Raw genomic sequence first — 23,759 nt, forward strand, 5'->3', positions numbered from 1 at the left:
AGATGTTTGAGTTAACCCAAAGCGGCTCGCCGGGCCAGCCACGCCAGGCTTGGACAGCACCAGCGCATCCGGCCCCATCTCTAATAAATTCCTCGTCTCCCGATAACATCTTGCTGAGCTGCGGGCTTTTTTCTCTTGCAGGGACGTGTCAAACTAGAGCCTCCGAAGGCTTTAACGGTATTCACTCAAAACAAAGCAACAAATGTTTTTCACTCACTCAGTTTCCTGCCAGGGGTTTGGACACTTCCATAGAGCGCCAGGGGCCAAAAGGACAGGAGCCATCACCAGGAACACATTACACTTAACCCATCATGTGCTATCAGCTTGCTTCTTCCCTGCTCTCATCCCCATGGGGCCACCAGGGTGAGCGGCGTTGAATGGTCCTGCTCGCCGTGCGGGCGTTCCCCAAACCCGCACCATGGTCAGCATCCTCTGTGCTCTGAGCCCAGCTCGCACTCAGGTTGAAATGCACCTCGGGGCTCAGGAGCAACACCCTAGCCCAGCTCTGGGGCACCCCAGCCCAGCTGCTGCCGGTCCTCCCGCCTGCCCTACATGGATTTGAGTGTTAGCCTCACCTTTTTCAGCCCAGATTTTGCAAAGACCCAGATGTCTGGGGAGTCTCACCTTCTGGAGGAAGTATTTGAACAGAGGCAGGGAGGGCATGCAGCTCGTCTCCACAATTAATTGATAATATTCACTCTCTGACCCAAACTGGTCTCTTCTGGAGCTGCTACCGCATCCCAGTGAGAGGGTGCTGCATTTCAATTTGGAGGAGATTTTACTTTACTGTCCTCATTTAGCTTTTCCTTGTACGCGGCTAACGATGTGCGAACAGTCGATTCCTTGATGCAATGGCTGGAAGTTGAGGCCAGGAACGGAGGGAAGAGTCATCTTGAATCAACCCATATTGAATTTGTTTGGAAAATTCTCAGCAAAGAACTAAACTGAAAAAAATATATTAAAAAAATCACTTTAGCATTTTAGTGAAACCACAGTGGGTTTTGAAATAGAACAGGTTTTCAAACTGAAGGTTTTTTCCCTTGTTTTTAAAAAAAAGTAAATCAGAATTACATATTTGATTGATACGATATGCTGCAAGGGACCAGAGGTTGCAGACAGGAGGCTGGCCTTGTCCTCTTCCACCCTGCGCTGCTGGGGCAGATTCCTGAGCCCGCTGCCTCCCAGGAGAGAAGTGTCTGGCTCCTGGGAGTGCACCAGATGCTAGTGAGCAGAGCTGGACCACCAACCCAAACCTAAAGAGCTTCAGGGCTGGAACAGTGTTGTCCCTGCTGACTTACCACGTTTCATCAAAACCAAACCCCTGACCCTGCTCAGCACTGCCACGTAGTTAAGGGACAGGAGCTATCATTAAAATCCACTGGGAGTCTCAGCCTGGGGAAAGTGAGTGTTGTACAATATGGATCAAAGGCATTTTACCTGTTACAGTTGGTACTTTCCATTCTAGAAGTGTCGCATGAGCCATGTGGGTGGTTTTGAAGAAGTCTTTTGGATGTGAACGCATCGGTAAAATGGAGATGCACTTGTGAAAGATTTTGGAGCCGCCAAAATTGTAAGTGTTCTTAATGCTGCCTTCTCTTCTTTGCAGATATGACATTTGCATCTACAAGAATAAACCCTGCGGCACCCTGGGTAGGTAGGATTTTGCTGCCCCTTCGGCTGCACTTCTCACCAACACGCGCGTCCTGGGGAGCGTCGTGGGGGAGGGCTGCACGCGGGAAAGTGCTTGCCCAACACTACTGCAAGCACCGGCAGCAGAGCCAGGAACAGCCCCGTGGTTTCCAGCCTGCTCAACCATGTAGCCTCCTTACTTCTGTAAATACTAAAAGCAGCAACCCAGAGGACAGATGGGCTCTGGAACACTTCTCCATTATATCCCTGGGTTGGGTCCAGCCTGATGATTAAGAACCGTTCGCATCTAGGGCTGGTCCATAGCCTAGTGGAGTATTCCTGGCTTAGCAGAGAGAAATAAGACTTTTTTGTGATGACTATAAAGGGAGTTCTTTATTTAAACTGCTAGACGCAGACAGACCCTGCAGCCCTCTCTGGCTGTAGATCCTAATTTGTCTTGCCCTGGTCTAGACTAAGCAGTCAGGGAGGGATTACTGCTCTGAATCATTGCAGTTAAAAAGGGAAAGTTTGTGGATCTCCGACCTGATGCGGCTGCAGACGAGGTGCCTGGTTGGGAGGTTGAGGCTGGAGGTGCTGTGACAGCTCAACTCGTTCCTTTAACAGAGACTGTTCCTTCCCTGGCCCGGTGCAGTGGGCACAGCCCGTGGTGGTGGCACAGTGTCTGGGCAGAGGGTTGAGGGAATCCACTGCCACGATCCAAGGGGGATTTCTACATGATCCAGCCTTCCAGATGGAGTCAGGCTAGATTCCTGATCATGGTGGGTGTCAGCCAGAACCAAGTGTGGACAATGAGGTTGGATCTTGGCTCACTCAGTTTTCCTGGCTGTCCTGGCTGGGTTCGGATGCCCAAGTGCTGGTGAAGCTGATCTCAGGTTCCTCCACCAGCAGTGCCAGTGTCATGACAAGGACTGCTCCCCTCTGCACACAGTTTGGGGTTTGGATATGAAATTCCAAGGATTTTGATGCATTCATAGCATTTCTAAGACTGTCATTGTTGAATTCATTGACAGTGCTGAGTGACCACTTGCCCACAGCCCGTAAGAGCCCTGGGTCCATCCCAAAGCCCAGCAGGCTGTGCCCAGTGTTAGTGAGTGTGAAACACATCACTTAGTCCCCAGATACCACCCATGTCCCCTGCAAATGCTTTGTGCTGACCCTCTGTGACAGGTCTATCTGGCTTCCCTAGGCCTGGCCCCCGTCGGCGGGATGTGCGAACGAGAACGAAGCTGCAGCATCAACGAGGACATTGGCTTGGCCACAGCCTTCACCATTGCCCACGAGATCGGCCACACGTGAGTACTGTGCCAGAAGAGTCCCTGGGAGTGGCCATCACAGGGAAGGGCCCCTACACGGTTGTTCCTGCCAACAGGAGCTGAAAAACCCTTCCTACGGATGATCCAGATGTGTCAAAAGTGCTGCAGCTGATCATCTCTCTATTGACTTGGCGATGCTTTCTAGGTTTGGCATGAATCATGATGGGGTCGGCAACAGCTGCGGCTCCCGTGGGCAAGAAACGGCCAAGCTCATGGCTGCTCACATCACCATGAAGACCAACCCGTTTGTATGGTCCACATGCAGCAGGGATTACATCACCAGCTTCCTGGAGTAAGGAATCCATCTCACCTTGCCCTTCCTTCTACCTCGCAACCAGTACACACCTCCAACCTCTCACAGTCACTTGTGAGGAGTGGGTAAAGCCAAAGAAAAGCCCCCAAAGTATACAACCCATGCACCTTCTGTCTTGTCTCTCAGCACCTCATCCTATCCCAAGAGGCACGTGCTTTCCTTCCTTCCTTTTGACTTTCCCATGATTTGCTTGCCTGCTGAAGATACTAACCCCATTTACCTTGCAGCTGTGAGATGTTTATTTAGGTTCCCCACTTCCAGAAATTTCACAAATGTGTCAGTAGCTTCTGGTGGCATTTGGACATTTCTGAAGTTCAGCCAGGAATTGCAGGGAAGGGTTGGTGTGCTGGGGAAGGAGGATCTGGAGACAGGACAGGGTCTGCATGGTCTGGGCAGCTTCTCCAGACACTAAGGGGAGTTTTCAGTTGTGAACAGGCAATGTAAGAGAGAGGTTTTTGAATTTTTCCAAAGCATCTTTAGAATCCTAGAATCATAGAATCAGTTTGGTTGGAAAAGACCTTTAAGATCATCAAGTCCAACCATTAACCTCACACAGCCAGTCCAGCCACTAAACCACATTTCTAAGCACCACATCTACGCATCTTTTAAATCCCTCCAGGGATGGTGACCCACCACTGCCCTGGGCAGCCTGTTGCAGTGCTTGAAAACCCTTTGGGTGAAGGCATTGTTTCCTAATATCCAATCTAAACCTCCCCTGGCACAACTTGAGGCCGTTTCCATTTGTCCTATCACTTGTTGCCTGGGAGAAGAGACCGACCCCACCTGGCTCCAGCCTCCTTTCAGGCAGTTGTAGAGAGCGATCAGGTCTCCCCTCAGCCTCCTTCTCTCCAGGCTAATTAGGATTCAGGAGAAGGGATTTGGGCTCCGAAGTCCCAGAGTTTCGGTATTGTCACCTTGCCTGAGTCGTGCCTCTGCAGCATGAAGGAGCTTCTCATCCAGGGTTCAGACAGCCCTTAGGGATTTTATCACAAAACGAGCGGTCAGAATCAATTTAGGTGAGGTTTTTGGTAGGATGCAGACACTACCTAATAGAAGGACTGGGTAGGGCTTGAGTCACAACTGGAAGAAGCAAGTGTGCGGGGTCACTGTGGTGGGAAGTCCCTGGGGAGTCTGAATACCAGACCTCTACCGGAGACGCTGCTGTTGTAACGCTGCGAGAGGGCAGCCAAGGCAAGCCTTCGCGAGGGGCCACTGCCTGCCCCTCTGTCCTGCAACGCTTGGCCAAACCCCACAGCTGGCAGCTCACATTTGGCCGCAGCAAAACCTGTCCCCCTTGCTCTTGACCCCCGTTCGTGCACCGCAAGCGAGGCACGTTGCACGGACAGCGCCGGGAGAGCGCCGAGGCAGAGGCTGCCTTGTCTGTCCTCAGGTAACCCCGAGGTCTTGGCCAGGCTGGCAGAGGACGGCAAGTTGATGTCGGCCCTCTCCACGGTTTGTCCTGGCTGCCCCCGCCTGAGCGCAGCCCCGGGAATCTCTGCCGGGATGGGGCTGTGCAAGACCCAGGGACACAGGGCCAGGGGAGTGGTGACAGGGGCCGTGATTTAGGGAGAGCTTAGAGAGCAGCAAGGAAGGGGGAGGGAAAGGCGTGTTTCTTGCAAAATTTGGACGCTCCTACAAAGCTCTGGCATGCAGAAGGACAGGCTTGGAGAGCAGGAGCTCTCCGTGCTCAGCACCTCCGGTTGCTCTCAGCTGGGGCTCTGCAGTCGTGGGCTGGGAGGGCAGCTCCTCCACCTACCGACCGCCCTGGGCGTTCTGTCTGCTGGACCCAGGACCTGTTGGGACAATGAGGGGCTGGCCATAGCCTGCAAAACCCTCAGACTGAAACTCCTAGAGTTACCTAGGAACAAGCATGTGCTTCCCAGCCCCGAGAGCACAGATAGAAAGACTTCAGAGCACTTTCTCAGTACCGATTTTGCCCAGAGGAGGCTGGTAGAGTTATCTCCCCAAGCAGCCAAGCCTGTGTGGAGCTGGGAGTGCCTGCTGCTGGTCCTCCACCACAATGCTCTCCTGTGAGCCTTTCTGAGCTCTGATTCTCATCTCTTCTTTCCAGCTCCGGGATGGGATTATGCCTGAACAACGCCCCTCCCAAGCAAGACTTTATCTACCCAACGGTGGCTCCAGGACAGGCCTACGATGCAGACGAGCAGTGCCGTTTCCAGTACGGAGTTAAATCTCGCCAGTGTAAATACGGGGTAGAGAGCCTTCCTGCTTTACTATCGGTTCCCAGGGGGTGGAGGACAGGGGCTACAAGGGCAAAGGGGCCATGGGGCCGTTCCTCTGCTGCCCACATCGCTTTGCTGTCCTGCTTCAAATGAAGGGCACTGGTACCTTCCCTGTGAGTTTTTTGCCTTGCGTCCCTGTGCGAGGACAGAGGAGGTGGTTTCCCATCAACAAAGGTTGACCCCAGCTCAGTTTTGATCAGATTATTCCCATGGGAAGAGATCTCTTGCCCCTGTCTGATACCTTGGCTGCTGCTGGACCCCAAGGGTTGCAGCTGAAAGCCAAGCTGCAGTCCCCTCATCCAGACTCCTCTCTCAGCAGGGGTTTATACACAGACATGTTTTTCATAATCCTTACTAGAAGTCATTACACTGCTTGCACAAACTTAGGAGGACAAACTTTCTTCCAGGTGAGCTGGGTTGATGCGCTGTAGGTCCGTATGTGGGACAGCTGCGCACCTAAGTCCCTCTTGCCACCCCGCTGCCATCCCCAGATTTTTGAATGCAGGAAACCACTGAAAGGGAAGGTTGTTTCAGGAGAAAAGATCTCAGCCTGACGTTTTGTTGTTCTTAACGTACTGGATGTTGCCAGCTATCTGAGCATAGTGATGAGGGGGAAGTGTCTGCACTAAAGGGCTAATAGAACTCCTTAATGCATCCACTTTTGCCTAGAGAAAACAGAGGAGCCAGCAGTGAGCTCCACGGGCTGCCGTGTTGCCTGATGAACACACGTGCACGTGTACTCACCCCAGTCCAAGCCCTGGAAAGCTGTGAAGGAGGAAACACGTCAGATCGGGGTTCAATTTCTCTTGCAACCATGTAAATCCCAGCCCAATGCTGCCATTGAAGCGACCAGATGTGAACCAGTTTATCACCCTGAGTGTTCATCTATTTAGTATGGTTGAACACAAAAGCTGGTCTCACCAGCTCATCTTGGTGAACAAAAGGGCAAAGCTTGGCTTTCCCTGGTCTTGTGCTGTCTTTCGACATGGCCCGGGGCCCAGAGCCTGCTGGACATGGGGCAGATGTGGTCTCATGAGAAGCCCAGAGCCTCAGCAGGAGAAGTCTGGGTCCAAATACCGTGGTCGTGATATCTGATGTCAGGTGCTACCAACTGCGGTCTGGGTCCCTCAGCTGAGCCAGAGGCAGTGGAATGGAAACTTTCCACGTTTACATGCCTGTTTCCCAGCTAATTTTTAACTTAGGCAGACACTTCCTGTATATATAAAGTATCACAAAAGCACAAGATGTCTTTGTGATGAGCCTTCTAGCCCAGCCTGTCTCACATGGTGTTTGGGAGAAACCCAAAGTGCGTAAGGGCTCAAGTGCGTGCAGATAAATCTGGGTAAACGTGTGAGTCCACCCATCTGGTGCCCCGTATAAACAGAGTCCAGAGTGATGGCACAAACACGGCGGGATTCCTTCCCCGTGCCAGTACGGAGCAGATGATTAATAGATGTGATGAGGGCAGAGTGAGCAGATGTCACTGGTTGAGGCTGGGAAGTGCTCTCCCTTGGTGACAAAGAGAGAAGAGACTGTACAGGAGCTCCTGCTTCCCAATAGTTCTACTGACTCTCCAAGACCACTATGGAGGGTTAGATGCCTTTTGAAGATAGGAGAGAATTTCTCCTTTCACTGCTTAAAGCCAGCTGCAGCTGGACTTTGGCAAAGTAGTCGGGAACCGAAATCCCTTTGCATCTCAGAGCTGCGATCCTCGCTGCAGACTCCGCAGTATTTCCCTTTGCCAGCTCGCCCTGTATCTCTCTGCTATCGCAACCCTCGGAACAGGAGGGTAGCAGAGAAATCCCGGGCTCGTCTTTTCATCCCTCTTGGTATTCCCAGTTGGTGAATCAGTTTGTCCTGCGGGGGTATGGGTTACTGTTTAGAGCACAGCCCTTGGCGGGTGGAGGAATGCCTTGCTGGAAGGCTGAACCAAGCCCGGAGGTGTGACGAACAGGCTGATACCTAACCGGAGGCAGGCAGCCGCGGGACCTGTCTTGTGGGTCATGCTGCCGTAGAGGCAGGCAGGAGGCCAGGCCGTCGCTGTGCCGACACTGGAGCATGCAGCGCAGAGCGCACCGGGTCCTTCACCCATGCTGTGGCATTGATGCGCACCGACGGTGGCACCGGCGTGTGCAGGGAGCATGTTAGCAGGAGCCAGGAGCACTTTAACAGCAGCAGTGGCTGTTCGGGCTCTGCTCTCACATCTCGAGAGAGTTTCCTTCATTGACACTGTGAACCTGCTTAATACTTTCAAGTATGACCTAAGTCACAGCAAGCTGCTCTCTGAAAAGCAGCAAGGCCTGTTTCGGTGGGAATAGGAGCAGGATGATGACCTGACAGGAAACTCAGGTCTGGTTTTCAGGTGTTGCTTTGCAGTTTACAGGTGTTGAAGTCCAGCCTGGTTGATTTAGTGGCAGAGCAGGTTCAAAGGGCCTGGATTTAGCAGCTGTGACAACTGCAGAGTCTCTGTCACGGGCCTAACTTTTGGGTGGGCTCTGTAACAGCCAAGGGCAACTCTTTGTTTGCTGGTGCTCTGAGAGGTCAGGGGGGGTTGAAGCTTGGAATCTGCAGCTCAGGAAACCTCCTGGAAAGAGATCTGGAGTCCTCATCCCAGTATAACTCCACAGACCCAGCTGCAGCTAGCAGAGACAGAGAGCAGAAGTGGCACTTCTGGAGCTGCTCAAGGTCTAGCTCAGCATCTGTCGTTATTTGCATTATTCTGGAAACAGCTCTAAATCTTCCAGAGGAGTCTTCCCTTTAGGACCGTTAGGCTGGCTGGAGACTGCCAGTACACACAGTGGTCACCTGCAGTGAATTCCTGTAGCAGGAGATGACAGATGTGCTGTGTCGATGCTCCCGGGGAATCTCAGCTTCCCGCAGAGGCCGATCCGGACCCACGTGGTGTAGGGACGCTCATGGCAGGTGCTAGGAATGGACCCTTGTGCTCAGCCTCCGCTGCACAGACCCAAAAAAGAGAAGATCCCTCAGCCCTGGGGAGACGGGTCAGGTGGAGCGCAGCGGGATTGGCTCGGGGCTCCCCGGGATGTCCAAGGATATGTGTCCTCTGCGGCACAAAGACCAGGTTTGGCCGCGCAGGCTGGCGGGGCAGCCGGCTCCGGCACCTGAGCGCAGCGGAACCTTCAAATCCAGAGAACCCCTGCTGCAGGAGAAGTGCTTAGGCTTAGTCCAGAGACGGGGGTGAGCTGTCAGTGTCTTTGGGGTGACTGCAGCTGGTAACACCTTGCAAGATTTTGTCTCATTTTCCCCCCACCATGCTGCGAACACTCCTGTCCCTGTGTCCCAGCACAGCTGGTGCTTCTCAAGCACACCGGCGTGCTGCTGCCCCAGCCTCACAGGCCCTAGCACAAGCGAATCCTAATCTTGCCTTTATTTCTTTGTCTCTTTCTTCCTCCTCCCCCTCTCTCCCCCAAAACCTCTCTCTTTGCAGGAAGTCTGCAGTGAGTTATGGTGTCTGAGTAAAAGCAACCGCTGCATAACCAACAGCATCCCTGCTGCTGAGGGGACCATATGCCAAACCAACACCATTGAAAAGGGGGTAAGGAAGCCCGGGGCACCGTAGCGAGTTGACAGTGAGTGGTTCAACCCCTCTTCCAGCAATAACTGGGATTATTGTTTGCGTTGGTGAACACGGAGTTGATTTAAGAGCACCCACCAGCCTGTCCTCCCCTGCCTCCCAGAGCCACCCCTACCCTCCCCGCCAGCACGGAAGGAGGCTGGGATGTGCCAAGGAGCCCAGAGGCCCGTAATCACCCCGAAGTACAGATCATCTTGCTGGAAATGGAGACTGTGAAGTCCCTGCTCCAGTGAGCTGCTTGGTCTCGCCTAGGAGGCGCAGTAAGGTGACATCAAACTGTGGCGTATGCTTTAGATGAACTTCTTGTTCTCAGCTCTGCTGAGGTCTCCTGGCTGTCCTGAGAAAAGGGATTTTTTTGCCCCTGTTTCCCCAGGAGGGACAATGGGTTTGTAATATGCTTTCAGAGGAACTTGTGAAAAATTGCCTCGCAAGGCTAGATATGATGAAACCTTCATTTTTTAGACTCAGCTGAGAGACAAGGGTAGGATTTTTCATGACCACATATTTTGAAAGTGAATTTTGTCTTGATTGTTCATATCGCTTCATTCCCTGCACCTCCTACACACATTTGTGCCAATATAAAGTGAGTGTGTACCCCTGTTAAAACAAAGTGTCTTTGCAAACTGAATAATAATTGGGACAATGGAGAATCAGGGCTGGGACGTTCTCCATTAAATGGACATGTGGTTTTCCACTAGAGGAAAACTAATTCCCAAGAAATTCAGAATAATTTCAAATCCTTAAGAAGCTGGAGAAGCTGATGTGCAGGAAAGAGGGTGGCTTTGACAAATGCATTATTCTTTGCCAGTCATCTTAGTTCTGCTGGAAATTAGATTGAAAAGGAATAGGCAGCTCCTGGGGCTGAACATCTCTGCTGCTGGAGATTCACCATATACAATGGCAATTTTTTTCTACTAGTCATCTTTTTTTACCAGCTTTTCCCACTTCTAAATATCTCTTTTTTCCCCCACACTTCCTAGTTGTTTTTAAACCAGGGTTCTTCAAAAGTCCTAAGAGAAGTGAAGTGAGAAGCGGTCACAGCCCCCAGGACTCATGGGAACTATTCCCAGTGAAGATACTGACTCGATTTGAACCCCCAGTTACCTTCCTGTGCTTCTCTTCATCCCTCGGTACCAATTCATGCTTCAGAAGTGATTTGATACCCTTGGGTGAAAGAAGATCCACCTTTGTATTACGTTTCTACACCTTCCCTACCTGGCGGGCCCTGCGCTCGCCAGCCGGGTGAGCCCTCAGACCTCAACGCTTGGCTCGAGCGGCTCCCTGAGGTCTGCCCTGGCTTCTCCCTTTCTAACTGGGAAGGATCAGGGCGTAGAAGGTATTTAAGCTATGCGAGATTAAAGGAGAGAGAGATGGTGAGTTTTTGTGCTCTGCCACCCAGCTGGGGAAGCAGTCAGCGGGAAGAGTGAGCCAAGCTGTACTGGATGGTGGCCATGCCCGCATCCCAGACCTCTGGTTGTTTCCTCCTCCCAAATTCTCCATGATTTTTAACTGATCCCTCGTGGTTGTTACAGCTTCACCTGTGTTACCCTAAGAACCCACAGTGGGTGACTTCAGGTCCGGATCTGGTGATAGTTTCTGCTGCTCTAGGGGTGCCCCCAGCAGCCCGGCTGCTCAGACAGCAGATTCACTGTCTTGCTGGCTCCTTCCCTGTCAAAAATGATTTGTTTTGATTTTCTTTTATCTCTTTTTTTTTCTTTTCTTTATAATTTCCATTAATTAAGCACTTTTTACGCAGGTTGTGGTCAGCGCACCCTGTGAGGATGCCTTTCATTATGCATCCTCCCTCCCCACATGCCCCTGACTCGTATCTGATCTTGCAGCCGGCACCTGCCCATGCTTGCCGCAAGAAAGCGAGCTGGGCTGTGCTCCTCGCAGCCAGGGCACGAGGGCAGAGCCCATCACTGATGCTCTCGGGAGCCCTGAGCAAACGTGGAGGGGTTTGCAGGGGCTGGGCAAGCTCCTGGGTCCTTCCTGCAAAAGCACCAGCCCCGGTACCTCCAATCTGGAGCATCAGCAGCGACACCAGAAAGGCTGCGCCTGCAGAGCGTCTCCTCCGCATGGGATTGCACCTTTAGAAAGGCGCCGGTGTGCAAAGAGGTGGCTAGCTGAGTGTCCTGGGAGGCCGTGGTTCGTTTTTCCCTGCCGACTGTGCTGCCCATGGAGAGCCTGGCTCAGAAGGAGCCGGGAGAGGCCATACCAGCAGCTCCAGGGTGGGTTATCAGTCCCTGGAAGGAGCACACAGCAGTTTCTTCCTTCCTGGGATTATCTCAGCCCCCAAGGCACAGTGTCCGGCACCGTGCCCAGAGAACGGCAGCAGGTCTGGCAGTGTCCAACTCCTTGCATCACTGTTGACTCCAGGGGGTGCAGGATGCTTTCCAGGTCCAAGGGAAATATTTCGTAGGCAAGTTTCCATGAGCATCTGTCACCCAACAGGACGGGGACAGGCGGATTCTTTAAGGATCCTCAGCAGAACAATGACATGACAACGTTATTACAATCAAAACTTTAATTTAACCTGGACCCTTTGCAGATCGGGTCATCTTGACACATTAACCACAACCTGAGCTCCCAGTAAACATACAAAATTCACTCTGTCCGGGGAGGAATCAGCTGGTGGTGGAGGCCTCCACGTCCCCCAGGGATCCTGGCCCTACCACCCAGCAGCAGCAGCTCCTGTCCGAGTCCCACCTGGGACTTGCTGCTGTGTGCTTTTATAAGGCGGTGAGGTGTGTGTGCTCTTACATGTTCCCTGTTCACAATGTGTGTCACCCTGATTGACCCAGTCATCCGAGACCCCTGCACAGGAGAAGTGGGGAAGCGACCAACTTGTCCGTGGCCACCTGCCCCACAGGATTGGGGCACCAGGGGTTGGGAGCGGGGGGACTGGTCGCAGCATTCCTGAGAGCCCCAAGTACGCAGCATGCACAGGTGGTGACACTGTGACTCGGAGGAGAGGGTGCCTGGGGGGAGGCAAATGCCCTCTGCAAAAACTTGATTCCCAGGCCAGCGCAGCTCCGAGTTCAGGTTTCACAGGATCCAGCCAGCCCGGAACAGGCTACCGTGTCCGAAGGAGGCTGGGGAGCACTCTGAGAGGAGAACACCATGTGCTCAGGGTGTTTGAAGCTCTGTCTTTCCCCAGTGGTGCTACAAGAGGGAGTGTGTGCCTTTCGGCACCCGACCGGAGGGCGTGGACGGTGCCTGGGGAGCCTGGTCATCCTGGGGAGAGTGCAGCAGGACATGCGGCGGAGGCGTATCATCATCCATTCGCCACTGCGACAGCCCGCGGTAAGTCTACATGCACATGGCCATGTCAGCGTTGCCCTGCCTTGTCCTGGCTGCACGGTATCGCTGTTCGGGTCCGTGGGGAAGGCGGCAGCCAGGTGCCCGTGCAGCTCTGCGCTCAGTTCCTGGAAGGGTCTCGGCTCCTGCATGCAAATCCCATCTCCTGTTTTCACAACAGCTCGGTACTCTTGCCCTTGGTGTTGGGTCCGCAGCCATAGACCCAAAGTCACTTGGACAACTCCACTGTTGTGGAGCTGAGCATGTGAGGTCTGCTGGGGGGCTGCGCTTCTGCAGTAGCCTCTCCAGGCAGGATCCGTCCTTGCAGCGGGGCAGGGTTGGGAAGAGCCATGATGCTCCTGCAAACTTGGGCAGCCGCCTACCACAAATGCAGCTCACTGTCCCGAACTGGTTCTCCCATCTCGTTCCTGGTTTCGCAGGCCCACAATCGGAGGGAAGTACTGCCTGGGGGAGCGGAAGCGGTACCGGTCCTGCAACACCGACGTGAGTATCGCTGGGCTTGGGAGACGAGCGGCGGTGGGCTAGCAGGGCTTTGCCGGTGGGGCGGGCAGCGCTGTGTTGGGGATCAGCCCTCTCCCTGCAGCCGTGGGACCCACGGGAGAAGGAAGCAGGGTGGGATGGGGGCGAACCGTGCTGTGCCGGCCGCGATCCCACAGTAGGGAAAGTCAAGCAGGATGATGCACGTCTGCGCCGGCTGCGAGCTGGCTCCAAGGGCGGGTGGATGGCACATACCTGTGGGGCTTCGGCATCAAGAAGGAGCCCGAAAACATAACGAGGCAAAGGAGGAGAGATCAGAGGCTTCCAGCGCTGACATGACAGCGATTGCCTCTCGCACGTTGCAAGTGCAAGCCTGGTCAGGTGAGAGACACTCACAAAACATGCTGCAGCTTCCCAGGGCTGAGGGTTAAACGTCAAGGGGAGCAAAGAGAAGGGTGTGCTGCAGGGAAGCTCAGTGAAGCTTTGGACCTAGGAAATAGTAACTTTAACATCCACAGGCTGGTAGTGAGGAAATAGATGGCTCCTCACTGCTTCCCCTGGGCTTTGCACCCCGCTTTTAAAGGATTGCTCACAAGAGCAAGTGTTGCATCTACGGACAGACCAGCTGGGGCCCAATGTCTTATGCTGTATAGTCTTCAAAGTGTTTAGCTTTGCAGGAAGGATGGGCCTGCCGTACTGTAACAGTGTCCAGTTGTCAGGGCTGTTGTCCGTCTCCTCAAAGGGCAGGTGTCCTCCTCCCCGTAGCAGCTCCTGCCCTCCTAGCAGATAAGGCAAGCTGCTCTCGCCAACGCACTGATCGCTGGCTGTGTGGCTGCAGGACTGCCCGCCGGGCTCCCAGGACTTCCGAGAGCTGCAGTGTGCTGAATTCGATAACGTCCCCTTCCGAGGGAAGTACTACACCTGGAAGACGTACCGTGGAGGTGAGTGCTGGGTCTGGGCTGAGCATCCCTTGGCTCAGGCAGAACTGGAGCAGGGCCATGCAGGGCTTTGGTCTCCCCTGCTCTCTGCAGGGACAATTCTCATGGTCCAAGTGGCCTGGTGGGCACACTCTCTGTCCCGGGGGCATGCTGCCTCTCCCTCGCATGACTGCGGATTGGCGTGCATCGCTCCAGGCGGCTGCCCACAGTGCTGGCCCGTGACCATCCTGCTGTGCCCTGGGCCACTTACTTACCCCTGTGCAATTGCTCTTTAACTTCATCACTCTGCTAGAAAGAATTCCAGCAGCATCAGAGCTGCTCAACTTCTTTCCTCGAGTCTTAAGTGCTGAGTGAGCAAAGAGGAAGACAGACAAGAGAAGGGAGTCGCTAGTGCCTGGTACCACCTGATGGGGAGAAAACAGGGCAGCGCTCCCTGCGCAGGCAGGTAAAGCTTCCAGTTCCTGCACGTGCAAAAGGGAGGTGAACCTGTGGATCCTTCAAAGAGCTCCACTCTTCCCGAGGGCAGTCCTCCTGTGTCCTGCAGAAGTGTCTAGCGAGGAGAGGGGGCAGGAGGAGGCCTCTGTGGCAGAAATCTCTTAATAATGCGAAAGAACAGCACGTCTCCTTCATGTAGTTAATGAACTTGACTGGGGAAATCCTTCGCAGCTGTGTAAATAAGGACACCTCCCAGCGGGGCTCCTGCAGCTGGAGCAGATGTGCTGAGGCTGCAGGGGATGGATCAATAAAAATGTAATAAAATTGCAAAGCAGTAAGTCACACAAAGACCCCAAGGGATCCCAAGGTGGCTGACAGCCCCGCAGGCTGGATCTGCCCTCACTTGGACCTCTCTCTTCCCCAGGCATGGCCCAGTGGTTTGAGTCTAGAGGACGGTTGACCAGTTCTTGAATTGAAATCTGGCTCTGACACTGATTTTTGCTTTGGCTTTCAAAAAACCCCCTTCTCTCTCTGCTTCAGCTTCTTCTTCCATAAAATAAGGTGATGAAACCCATCCTGTACCCAGGAGGCTGTGAGCATTGGCACCTTTGATCATGTGAGCTCCCTGTCTCATCTCTCCAGGTTGGCCATGGGTAATGGTCATGACGAGCCGTGTTGTTTAGCAGTTATGGTTCATTTATTCAGTGTCACAGGGATTCACTGTCTTCCTTTGCGGTGGTCCAGGTAGGGAAACTGATGCACGTTCACACGAGTAGAGAGGTGCTGGAAGCTGCAGCTCCTCAGCCCGTTCTGGCAGCCAGGAGAGCGCCCATCTCCCAGCTCTCAAGAAATCGTGTGTGCTGACACCCGCCTGCTGGGGAGCTGTCAGCCAGTGACTCCTGATGGGATTAGCAGGATTAGCTCTTTGTGGCACAGGCTGTCCACACCAGACCCTCAGGTCAGCTGGGACCGTGGAGGTAGTAAGGCGTCATCACTGTTCCCCCCTCAGCTACAAACATATTTTCCTGAGTCTGGGCAATCTGGCAGGATTGGGGAGACGTGATTGCGGCCAGGTACATAAAGGGGACTTCTAAGAAAGATGGAGACAGACTTTTTACCAAGGCCTGTAGTGGCAGCACAAGGGACAACAGTCTCAAACTGAAAGAGGGTAGGTTTAGAGTGGATATAAGGAAGAAACGGTGTACGATGAGAGTGGTGAGGCACTGGCAGAGGTTGCCCAGAGAAGCTGTGGATGCCCCATCCCTGGCAGTGTTCAAGGCCAGGTTGGATGGGGCTTTGGGCAACCTGGGCTAGTGGAGGGTGTCCCTGCCCATGGCGGGGGAGCACGTTGGTCTTTGAAGGTCCCTTGCAACTCAAACCCCTCTGTGGTTCTATGACTGTGACTTTGGCAGCACAGGTACTCACCTCTTCGCTTGCCTGCAGGATTTTGTGATACTCGGTGTTGTTTGGGTGTCAGAGACACATCCCGGGGGGAGGCAGGGAACATTCCTCGCACCTCCACCCTCTCCTCCATGTCCTAGATCAGAATCCCAGGAAACGGCCTCTCTTGTCTTCCCCGTGCCACGGCTGTTTTGCTCTCAGGACCCATGTTTTCCCCTGCAGCCCCAGTGCCAGCAGTCCTGCCCTACCCCAGCACTGGGAAGGCAATGAGGGCTGGCCATCATCTCCCTCACTCCCTCCTGGGCTCTTCCAGTGGTGCCCAGAGAGCTCTGGGGTGACGTGTGTCAGTCCTTCCCTCCCTCCTGGCACAAGCAGCCCCCCCAGGATCCATCCTTGTTGGTGGCCTCGTCCTCAGGCAGTCTGCCCTCCGGCTGGTAGCAAATCTGCTCTTCAGATTGCTTTTGGGCATGTGTCCCCGCTCTGGGAGACATTCACCACCCTGACCCTCTGCTGAGCCTTGTCCCCCGCTCAGCTCCGCCACTGCCTTCGGCACCGCACCCTTGAGCCACCCCCCCCTTGCCGAAAGGTGCGGTGGTGCAGGGGTGCCTGTGCCATTTGCCCATCAGACATTCAGGGAAATATCCCAGGTATGGAGCACCCCCACCCTGAGGACAAGGAGTACCCCACTGGCTTGGATAGGGGAGGGCACTGATCCCACAGGGAATTTGGGAAGGGAAAGAGCCACTCGCTGAAAGCCTGATGCCGGCCGCTGGGTCAGTGGGTTTTGCGTGGGGCCAGTTTGGCGTGTTTTCCTGGCAGTGATTTATAACGGTCGCGGAGCCCAGACCCCAGGATCGCAAGACATAGGCCCAGCGAGAAGCGCTGAGCTCAGCCTTTCGGAGCTCAACAGTCAGCAGATACCTCATGAAATGCGGCTTTAATTGTTTGTTTATTTTGCTTTATTTGCTTAGTTATTCATTTAGCTCTTGGCGGATGCAAGACCCAGGGGAGAGTGGAAGCGGCTCACGGGGCTGGGAGAGGGATGGGGAGGAGCAGGGGCTTGCAGAAAACAGGAGATTGCTCATCATAAATTGTAATGGGCTTTAATTCCTCTATGGGACAGGGCAGGCAAGAGGAACAAAACATCCTCTGAGGCACCACGTAGCCAACTGAAAATATTCCATTCTATTTTAATAGCTATATTAAATATTAAAAGGAGTACCCGCAGCAGACTCAGCCCAAAGTGAAGGGCGGGCGGCTCTCTGTGGGCCGATGCGTGGCCGGGGGGTTCGCCTCTCTGGGGGTGGAGGGGCTAGGAACCGTGCCGTGTTTATGGCAGACCCTGTGCTCTTCCACGCTGTATGGTCTGATCTGCTGCTCGTTTCCCAGTCGATTAGTAACATCCACCAGGCAGTGGGCAGGCTGAGGAGGTCCAACTCATTCTGGGGAAGCAGGGTCTTCTCCCACGGTGGTGGCCCCACCGTGCGCAGGTGACAACGGGCACCGCAGAGCCTCTCCTGCCTCTCTGCTGCCAAATGTCCCACGGGGCTTGTGCTGAGGGTCCCGCTCATGCCCTGCGGATGCGGGTATCGCTGGGCAGCAGTGAGCCAGCCTGGGAGGATGCAGACCACTGCCTTGCTCTGCCGGGCTTAAGGCTCCCACCCCAAAAAGCACAGCTCCCACCAAACCGTTCCCACGCTGGGAGAGGAGAGGCTGGACCCTGGTTGCTGGTGAAAATATAGTCCTTAATTCCCATCTCCAGGAATGCCAAGGCATGTCGTGCTGTTTCTGGGGTCCAAAACTCACCCTGGCCATGTTGCTGCTGTGGGAACACGCAGTTGTCACTGGTCTAGGGCTTTAGAAAGGTGCCTTTTTAAGGAACCACCTTGCACTAGGGCTCTTGGGTAAAGCTCCAAACTGAGACTGCGTTTGCTGTTCAGTGTCTGTGCCCTGACATTTGTGATCCAGTCCATCCCCAGCTGGATACCAGTAAGGCCCAGCTGCCTCCAGTTCACCCTTTTTCTCCTCTCAGAGACACTTGCCTTCACAGCCTGCCTGGCCTGTGGCACCAAAAAGCTCCCCAGGATGCCGTGGGCAGGGCTGGAGGGATGCAGCAGAGAGCCTGGAGATGGGGCAGCCCTTCGCTCCCGGCCGGCTCTCCCACTGTAGCATCGCCCAGCACGACCCTCCATTGCTGAGATCCCAGGATTTCGGTCAGTGGAAGCATCACCTGAGGATTTCAGCTCTTCCTGGCCTGACTAAAACCTGTCTGTGCCATGGCCACCCCCAGGGGTGGGATGAGGCGATGCCCAGACTCCCCCTCCAGTACCTCTTGGCTGGCTGAGTACTGGGAAAAGTCCAGTTCCCGACAGACGCTGGGCAGTGATACCCGCCCCTCCTTTCCTCTGATCGCTGGGAGCGTGACCTGGCTGCCAGCGGCAAATCCTGCCTGGAAATTGTCACCAGGGAGGGAGTGTTGGGGACGTCCTGAGCTCAGGTAGCCCAGTGATGGGCTGCAACCAGGGCAACGTTCCCAGCATGGAGGGCTTGCTGTCTTCTACACACTTTCCTACATCTCTGCTGATCTCACTTTGAAAGAAGGTTTCTTTCTTTGAAAGAATTGTTAAGGATTTAAGTATATGTGCACACATGAATCCTGCTGGGCTCCAGCAAGGGAAGGGCAATGAGGAAACCCCCATGAACACCCCCGGGTCTGTGATGAGCTGAGGTCATGGACTTGCACCATTTTTGCAGCCCTTTAACAAAGTCAGGGCAAAGGAAGAAATTTGGCTTCCTGCCACCAATCCCCAATCTTTTATTTTCCCTCTTTTCTTTCTTTTTTTTTTTTTTTTTCTTCCTGCTTGTTATGTTTTTCATTCCAGTTTTCCCCACGGGCTCCTCTTTTGAGGCCGTGACGATTACACTCGGAACTACTGGAGGGTGCTGGGCGCCAGCCTGGGCATGGGACAGCAGTGGTGAGGAGTTATGATAGAAAGGAGGATCCCTGCAGCTGATTCAGAGCTGTTAAAATGGAGCCAAGGCTGGGAGAGAGGCAGAAACAGGCGGTGGCAGGGGATGGCTGCCCACCAGGGAACTGCAGTGGGTCTTGCTTTTCCCTGTAGCTGGAGACAAGGCAGGGAATAAGGAGCACGTGTAAATAGCTTAGCAAACCCATTTGAGAGCCCTGAAATGAAACCCCAAGTTTCTGGCTCTTTCTCGGCTCTGCTTCATTGCGTAGCCTGCCCTGCACTCCAGTGACGGCAGCGGAGAGCGCGGCCTTAGAGAGTTACACGCAGGCAGGGACAAAGGGTCCCGTGCAGCCGACGGAGCATACCGCTGTGCTGCCAGGGGCAAGGCCACCGCCAGGAGAGATGCTCCCGAACCAGCAAGCAAGCACTGGCTAAATCACAGATATGTCTTGGGAAGACCCGCACAAGCCCTTCTACCAGTCTGGTGGGACGGTTGCATGCATGCAGTTGCTGGTGGAGCTCGATGGCATGGCCTCTCCAAGCTGGGGTCACAGCTCACAGGCAGCATGGGTCCCTCGTGACTCAGGTTTTCTTACCTTGCTGGTGACATCTTGCACCTGAGGTCTGGCAGGACAGACCTGGGGCCCAGGCACGCAGTGGCAAGATGGCTGTGAATTTTCGAGGTCATGTTTGCGCTGTCACCCTCAGTGGCCCTGGTGCTCCGTCGCTGGGCTGGGGAGAGCCCGGGGTGCTGTGGACGGGGTTGTCTGTCCAGAAGGAGGGTTGATCAAACACCTTCTCCAGGGGCTTGCCCAGACATCCTGCTTGACAGCATGCCTTCAAGGAGCTGAATTCCCCTCTCGTGTCTCCTCCTGTTCCTCCCTCTCCTGGCTTTGCTCTTTCTTCTCTCCAGCTGCATTCAGGTGCTCCCAGGCACAGCTGGGCCACCCCTCCCCTCCATCTGCACCTTTGATGTGCTGTATCGAGTTGCAAGTTTTAAAGATTTCAGTTTCTCCTGACCTAGGTGCTTCCCAGCTCTGGCGTGCAGCTCGTGACTGTTGCTGGTGCCTGCAGGAGCAAACTGCCACAGCTCAGGCATGCATCTCTCTGCCAGGGTCATGTGGGCTGTTGGATCTCCTTAGGGTGCTCAGGAAAGGCAGAAAATGCCACAATCTGCACCAGCATTTGATAAAATCCAATGACAGGAGGCAGGAAACTGCTCTGCTCAGGTGTCCTCTTCCATAACCAGTCCCACGACCTGCTCCCAGGCACCGTAAGCCAATATGCTGATATCCAGTCTCTGTTCCTTAGATGGTGCTTTGGCAAGGGGTGTTGGGAAAGCAGGTATTTGAGCTATAACTTGGTCATCCTTCCCTTTCATCCTTGCACTGCTGTCATTGTCTTTGCTGTGAAGGACTCAGCATCTACCAGCCTTGAGCAGAAAGAAATGGTTGGTCTGGCCTAGTAACTGATCTAGGAGCTGAAAAACTTTGTTGCTCTGGTCTAGTAGCTGAAAAACCTTGGACAAGTCACTTAAGAGCTTCTGCCTCAGTTTGTCTGTCTGTAAAATGGGCACAAGGGTGTCAGCCCTTGTAAAGTGCCAAGTGACCCAGGAGTGACCGACACCAGGTAAGAACAAGTGAGTTTGTTTCCTTCCCTGTCACACACTGGCTGTGTTTCCCAGGCTGTGCAGAAGGGACAGTCGCTCACCATGTGTCAGTGTCTAGTTCAAGGGTCTTGACTCGATGCTGATCGATAAAGAGGGTTCCTGAGTCCCTCTGCTCAGCATGGACACCTGCCTGGGCCCCTGGAGCTGTGCGGTGGGCCAGGCGCAGGTTGGAGGTGTGGGGAGGCCAAGGGTAAAAGGCAGCCGTTATCCATCTCTGGCTCTGCACGTCTTTCCTCTCTCTCCTTGGTGGCATCGTTTGAACCTCCGCTTCTTTCCCAGGGGGTGTGAAAGCCTGTTCCCTCAACTGCCTGGCCGAGGGTTTCAACTTCTACACAGAGCGAGCCGCGGCCGTGGTGGACGGGACACCGTGCCGGCAGGACTCCAACGACATCTGTGTCAACGGGGAGTGCAAGGTGCTGCCGGGGTCTGGGACGGACTCGGGACAGGAAGGCAAGGGCAGACCCCCGGACAGAGGAGCACTGCCCTCCACGTGCCCACACGGACATGGGCATCCCTCTGCCCGGGCAACCGGTTCCCCCGTGGGAGCAGGAGCACATCCACCTCTTTGCCTGTGCCCATCCGCTCTCCATGCACTGGCTGCCACATTGGCCTGCGTTAGCGATGGGTCTCTGCATTTACAGCCCGTGTAGTTCCAGGCACTTGGTATTTCCCTTGAAATGGGACCTGGAGGGCTATAAAAGGTTTAATTCTAAGAAAGCGCCATGGGAGTGGCACATGTCCCCCAGCCCGCAGGCAGGCAGGCTCCCTCTGTCTGTCTCCCTTCCTGTGCCTGTGGGCTCTCGGTCTCTGTGGGGCTGTGGAACAAAAGGGGGATCGCACCACAGGTAGCCACAGCCACGCCGGTGTCCTGCTTGCTAGCCCGCATACTGTGGCAGCGGGGCAGAGCCAGAGGCTTCACGTGGGCTCGCTACCACACTGCAGGGACACGGGTCCCCTTGGGCTGCTGCAGCTCCCCCAGCTCAGTGCAAGCACCGTAACCTCTGCCTGTGCCCCCCAGCCTTGGAGAGAGACCCCCCCCCGCCAAGGCTGTCCCTGGAGAGGGGGGGCAGAAAGGTGGGGCTGGGCAGAGGAGATGTTACTGAGCACTGCCTGGTGTACAGTGCAACGGAGGGGAGTGAGGTGGAGCCCAGGGGAGTTCCCCGCTCCCCAAGATGCTGCAGGTCAGGTGTCGGGAGGACACAGCCCCACCAGGATGGCTAATTCCCTGCTGCTTCTTCCTCCAGCACGTGGGCTGCGACCGTGTCCTGGGCTCTGATTCAAAGGAGGACAAGTGTCGTGTGTGTGGGGGAGACGGCAGCTCCTGTGAGACCGTTGAGGGCATCTTCAACCAGTCCCTGCCGGAGGGAGGTAGGGAGCAAGCGGCCAGGCCAGCACAGCTGGTGTCACCCACCCTCGAGTCCTCGGCTTCACCTGCTCTTGGGGATGTGCAGGACAGGCAGGGACATTTCCCAGGGAAACACCCCAAAGGGTAGGACCAGGCTGCAAGCAGAGAGCAAATCGCTCCTGTTCACTGCCCGCGCCGTGACTCAGCCACCGCTGGCACCTGAGTCCCTGGCACAGAGCACCAAGCTCCTTCCCTGCTCCCCTGCCCTGACGCCAGGCTGTGGAGATGCCCATGGAGATCCCAGCTCCACAGCACCTCCCCAGCACAGCCAGTCCCATCACGACCAGTCCCATCGCAAGAGCCCGCGCTACCAAGTAAGCAAGCCACGGTCCTTGTGGGCCATAGCGCTTTTTCCGTTTAATTGCAGTGGGTGGCTGAACGAACACCTCTGCACTGCCAGCACCTTGTTCAGTGTTTAACCCACGGGTGACAGGGTGGCACACAGCCCCATCCAGGTCATGGCAGGGTTGGCTCCGGGCTCGGAGGCTGAGCATCACTGCTCACCAGCCCTGGGTTGTCTCACAGGTTACGAAGAGGTGATCCAGATTCCCAAGGGCTCTGTCCACATCGACATCCGGGAGCTGAACCTCTCCATCAACTACCTAGGTGAGATGGGGCTGGAGGACACTGAAATCCCAGCCAGACACCCCTTGGTCTGCCATTTCCCTGCGGTTAAATGGGGCGTGGGAAAGGCCCAGCATGGAAAACTCCCACCGCAGCAGAGGATGGGGTTGGGGGTCCCAGCGTGGGGTTGGGGGCCGAGGAAGGCAGCAGGGCCTGCTGGCAGGGCGGCGTGTCCTAGGCCAGCGTGGACCATGTCAGTGTGGCACACGCAGCCTGTCTTGCTGCGGCGTTGCCTTCATCCTGTGCTCACTGTTCAGCAGCGTAACCCTGAGCAAACCCCACACCCCGCTGTTCCTGGCACTGTCTGTGGCTCCTTGGCATTCCCCCCTCCGCCAGCATGTTGGGCTGGGGATTAAAAATAGACCTGCTCACATTTTCCTTGGGCTTAATTTTCCAGCCAGACTCTGGCTGGTTTTTATAACGGGCTTTTTTCTTTCCCCTTGTCTTCTCTTTCTGTCCTCCAAGCAATGGACATTGATTGTGGAGAGGTGGACAGGGGTGCTCACTGCTGGCTTGCTGCCCGGTGCCTCTGCACTGGCTCTCCAGGAGCTGGAGCCTTCCCAGATGCCGGCAGTGGTGGGAGGTGGCAGCCGGGCTCTCCTGGCAGCATCCCTCCAGGCCAGCTCCCTTTGCTGGGTTTGGGGATGCCGACATCCCTCTCTGCCTGGCCCAGGTATCCTGGGGACTCCTCAAGTCCATCCAAACTGGATTCCTGCGCACTGGAGGCACAGCCCAAGCTCGTATCTCTTATCGACTGCTGCCATCAGTCTCTCCCACTCCAGGATCTGTCCCTGCACCTCAGTGGGAGGGGAGGGAGCATCCTCCATCCTCATCAGTACCAAGCATCCTCCCTGCTCCAGAGCATCATGGCAATGAGGTCGTTGCCAGCAGCGAGGGCAGGAGTGACGCAGAGCCGGACGCCAGCGCGGTGCTGGTGGCAGGGAGCGAGCAGGGAGAGCGTGGGAATGGGAGCGGGAAGGAGCAAGCGAGCCGATCTCCCTCTAGCGACTCACTCGGGCAACCACAGCCAGGCTCCTGGGGACCAGCCTCCCCCAGTAGCCCCAGCAGCCAAGACCCAGTTTGCACAGCCGGAGTTGAACCTGGCTCCATGGCCACAGCTCCTCACGCTGCCAGGTGTCCCCATCAGCACCCTGGGCAGCTGGCAGAGCTCCCTGCAGGATCAGCCTTCCACCCTGAGGTGGCAGGCGGGCTGAGACGAGATGATGGGTGCATTAGTCCTTCCTCTGCTAGTGACTTTCTGTGGGACCCTGACCCAGGCACCCACCTATTCCCTCCCTGTAAAATGAGGCTGGTGATATTTACCCTCCGCTGTGGCAGTGCTCTGAGCCTGGCAGATGAGAAGCGCCCAGCCGAAGCCGGATCCGGGTGCCTTCAGCCTTTCTGCT

General features: G+C 55.1%; 1 protein-coding gene across 1 annotated transcript in view; it reads left to right on the top strand.

Annotated features, from left to right (window-relative positions):
- ADAMTS10 (ADAM metallopeptidase with thrombospondin type 1 motif 10) overlaps positions 1-23,759 on the top strand; it is a 59,421-nt gene that overhangs the window by 29,479 nt on the left and 6,183 nt on the right. Inside the window, exons 8-18 of the mRNA XM_075736336.1 lie at positions 1,607-1,650; positions 2,837-2,942; positions 3,109-3,255; positions 5,348-5,489; positions 8,968-9,075; positions 12,275-12,420; positions 12,855-12,918; positions 13,751-13,853; positions 20,604-20,737; positions 21,569-21,692; positions 22,255-22,335. Coding sequence (XP_075592451.1) covers positions 1,607-1,650; positions 2,837-2,942; positions 3,109-3,255; positions 5,348-5,489; positions 8,968-9,075; positions 12,275-12,420; positions 12,855-12,918; positions 13,751-13,853; positions 20,604-20,737; positions 21,569-21,692; positions 22,255-22,335 — 1,199 coding nt within the window. The remainder of the gene's footprint in view (positions 1-1,606; positions 1,651-2,836; positions 2,943-3,108; positions 3,256-5,347; positions 5,490-8,967; positions 9,076-12,274; positions 12,421-12,854; positions 12,919-13,750; positions 13,854-20,603; positions 20,738-21,568; positions 21,693-22,254; positions 22,336-23,759) is intronic.

The sequence above is a fragment of the Balearica regulorum genome, chromosome 26 (genome assembly GCF_011004875.1).
Source record: "Balearica regulorum gibbericeps isolate bBalReg1 chromosome 26, bBalReg1.pri, whole genome shotgun sequence".
In the NCBI taxonomy this organism is placed as follows: Eukaryota; Metazoa; Chordata; class Aves; order Gruiformes; family Gruidae; genus Balearica; species Balearica regulorum.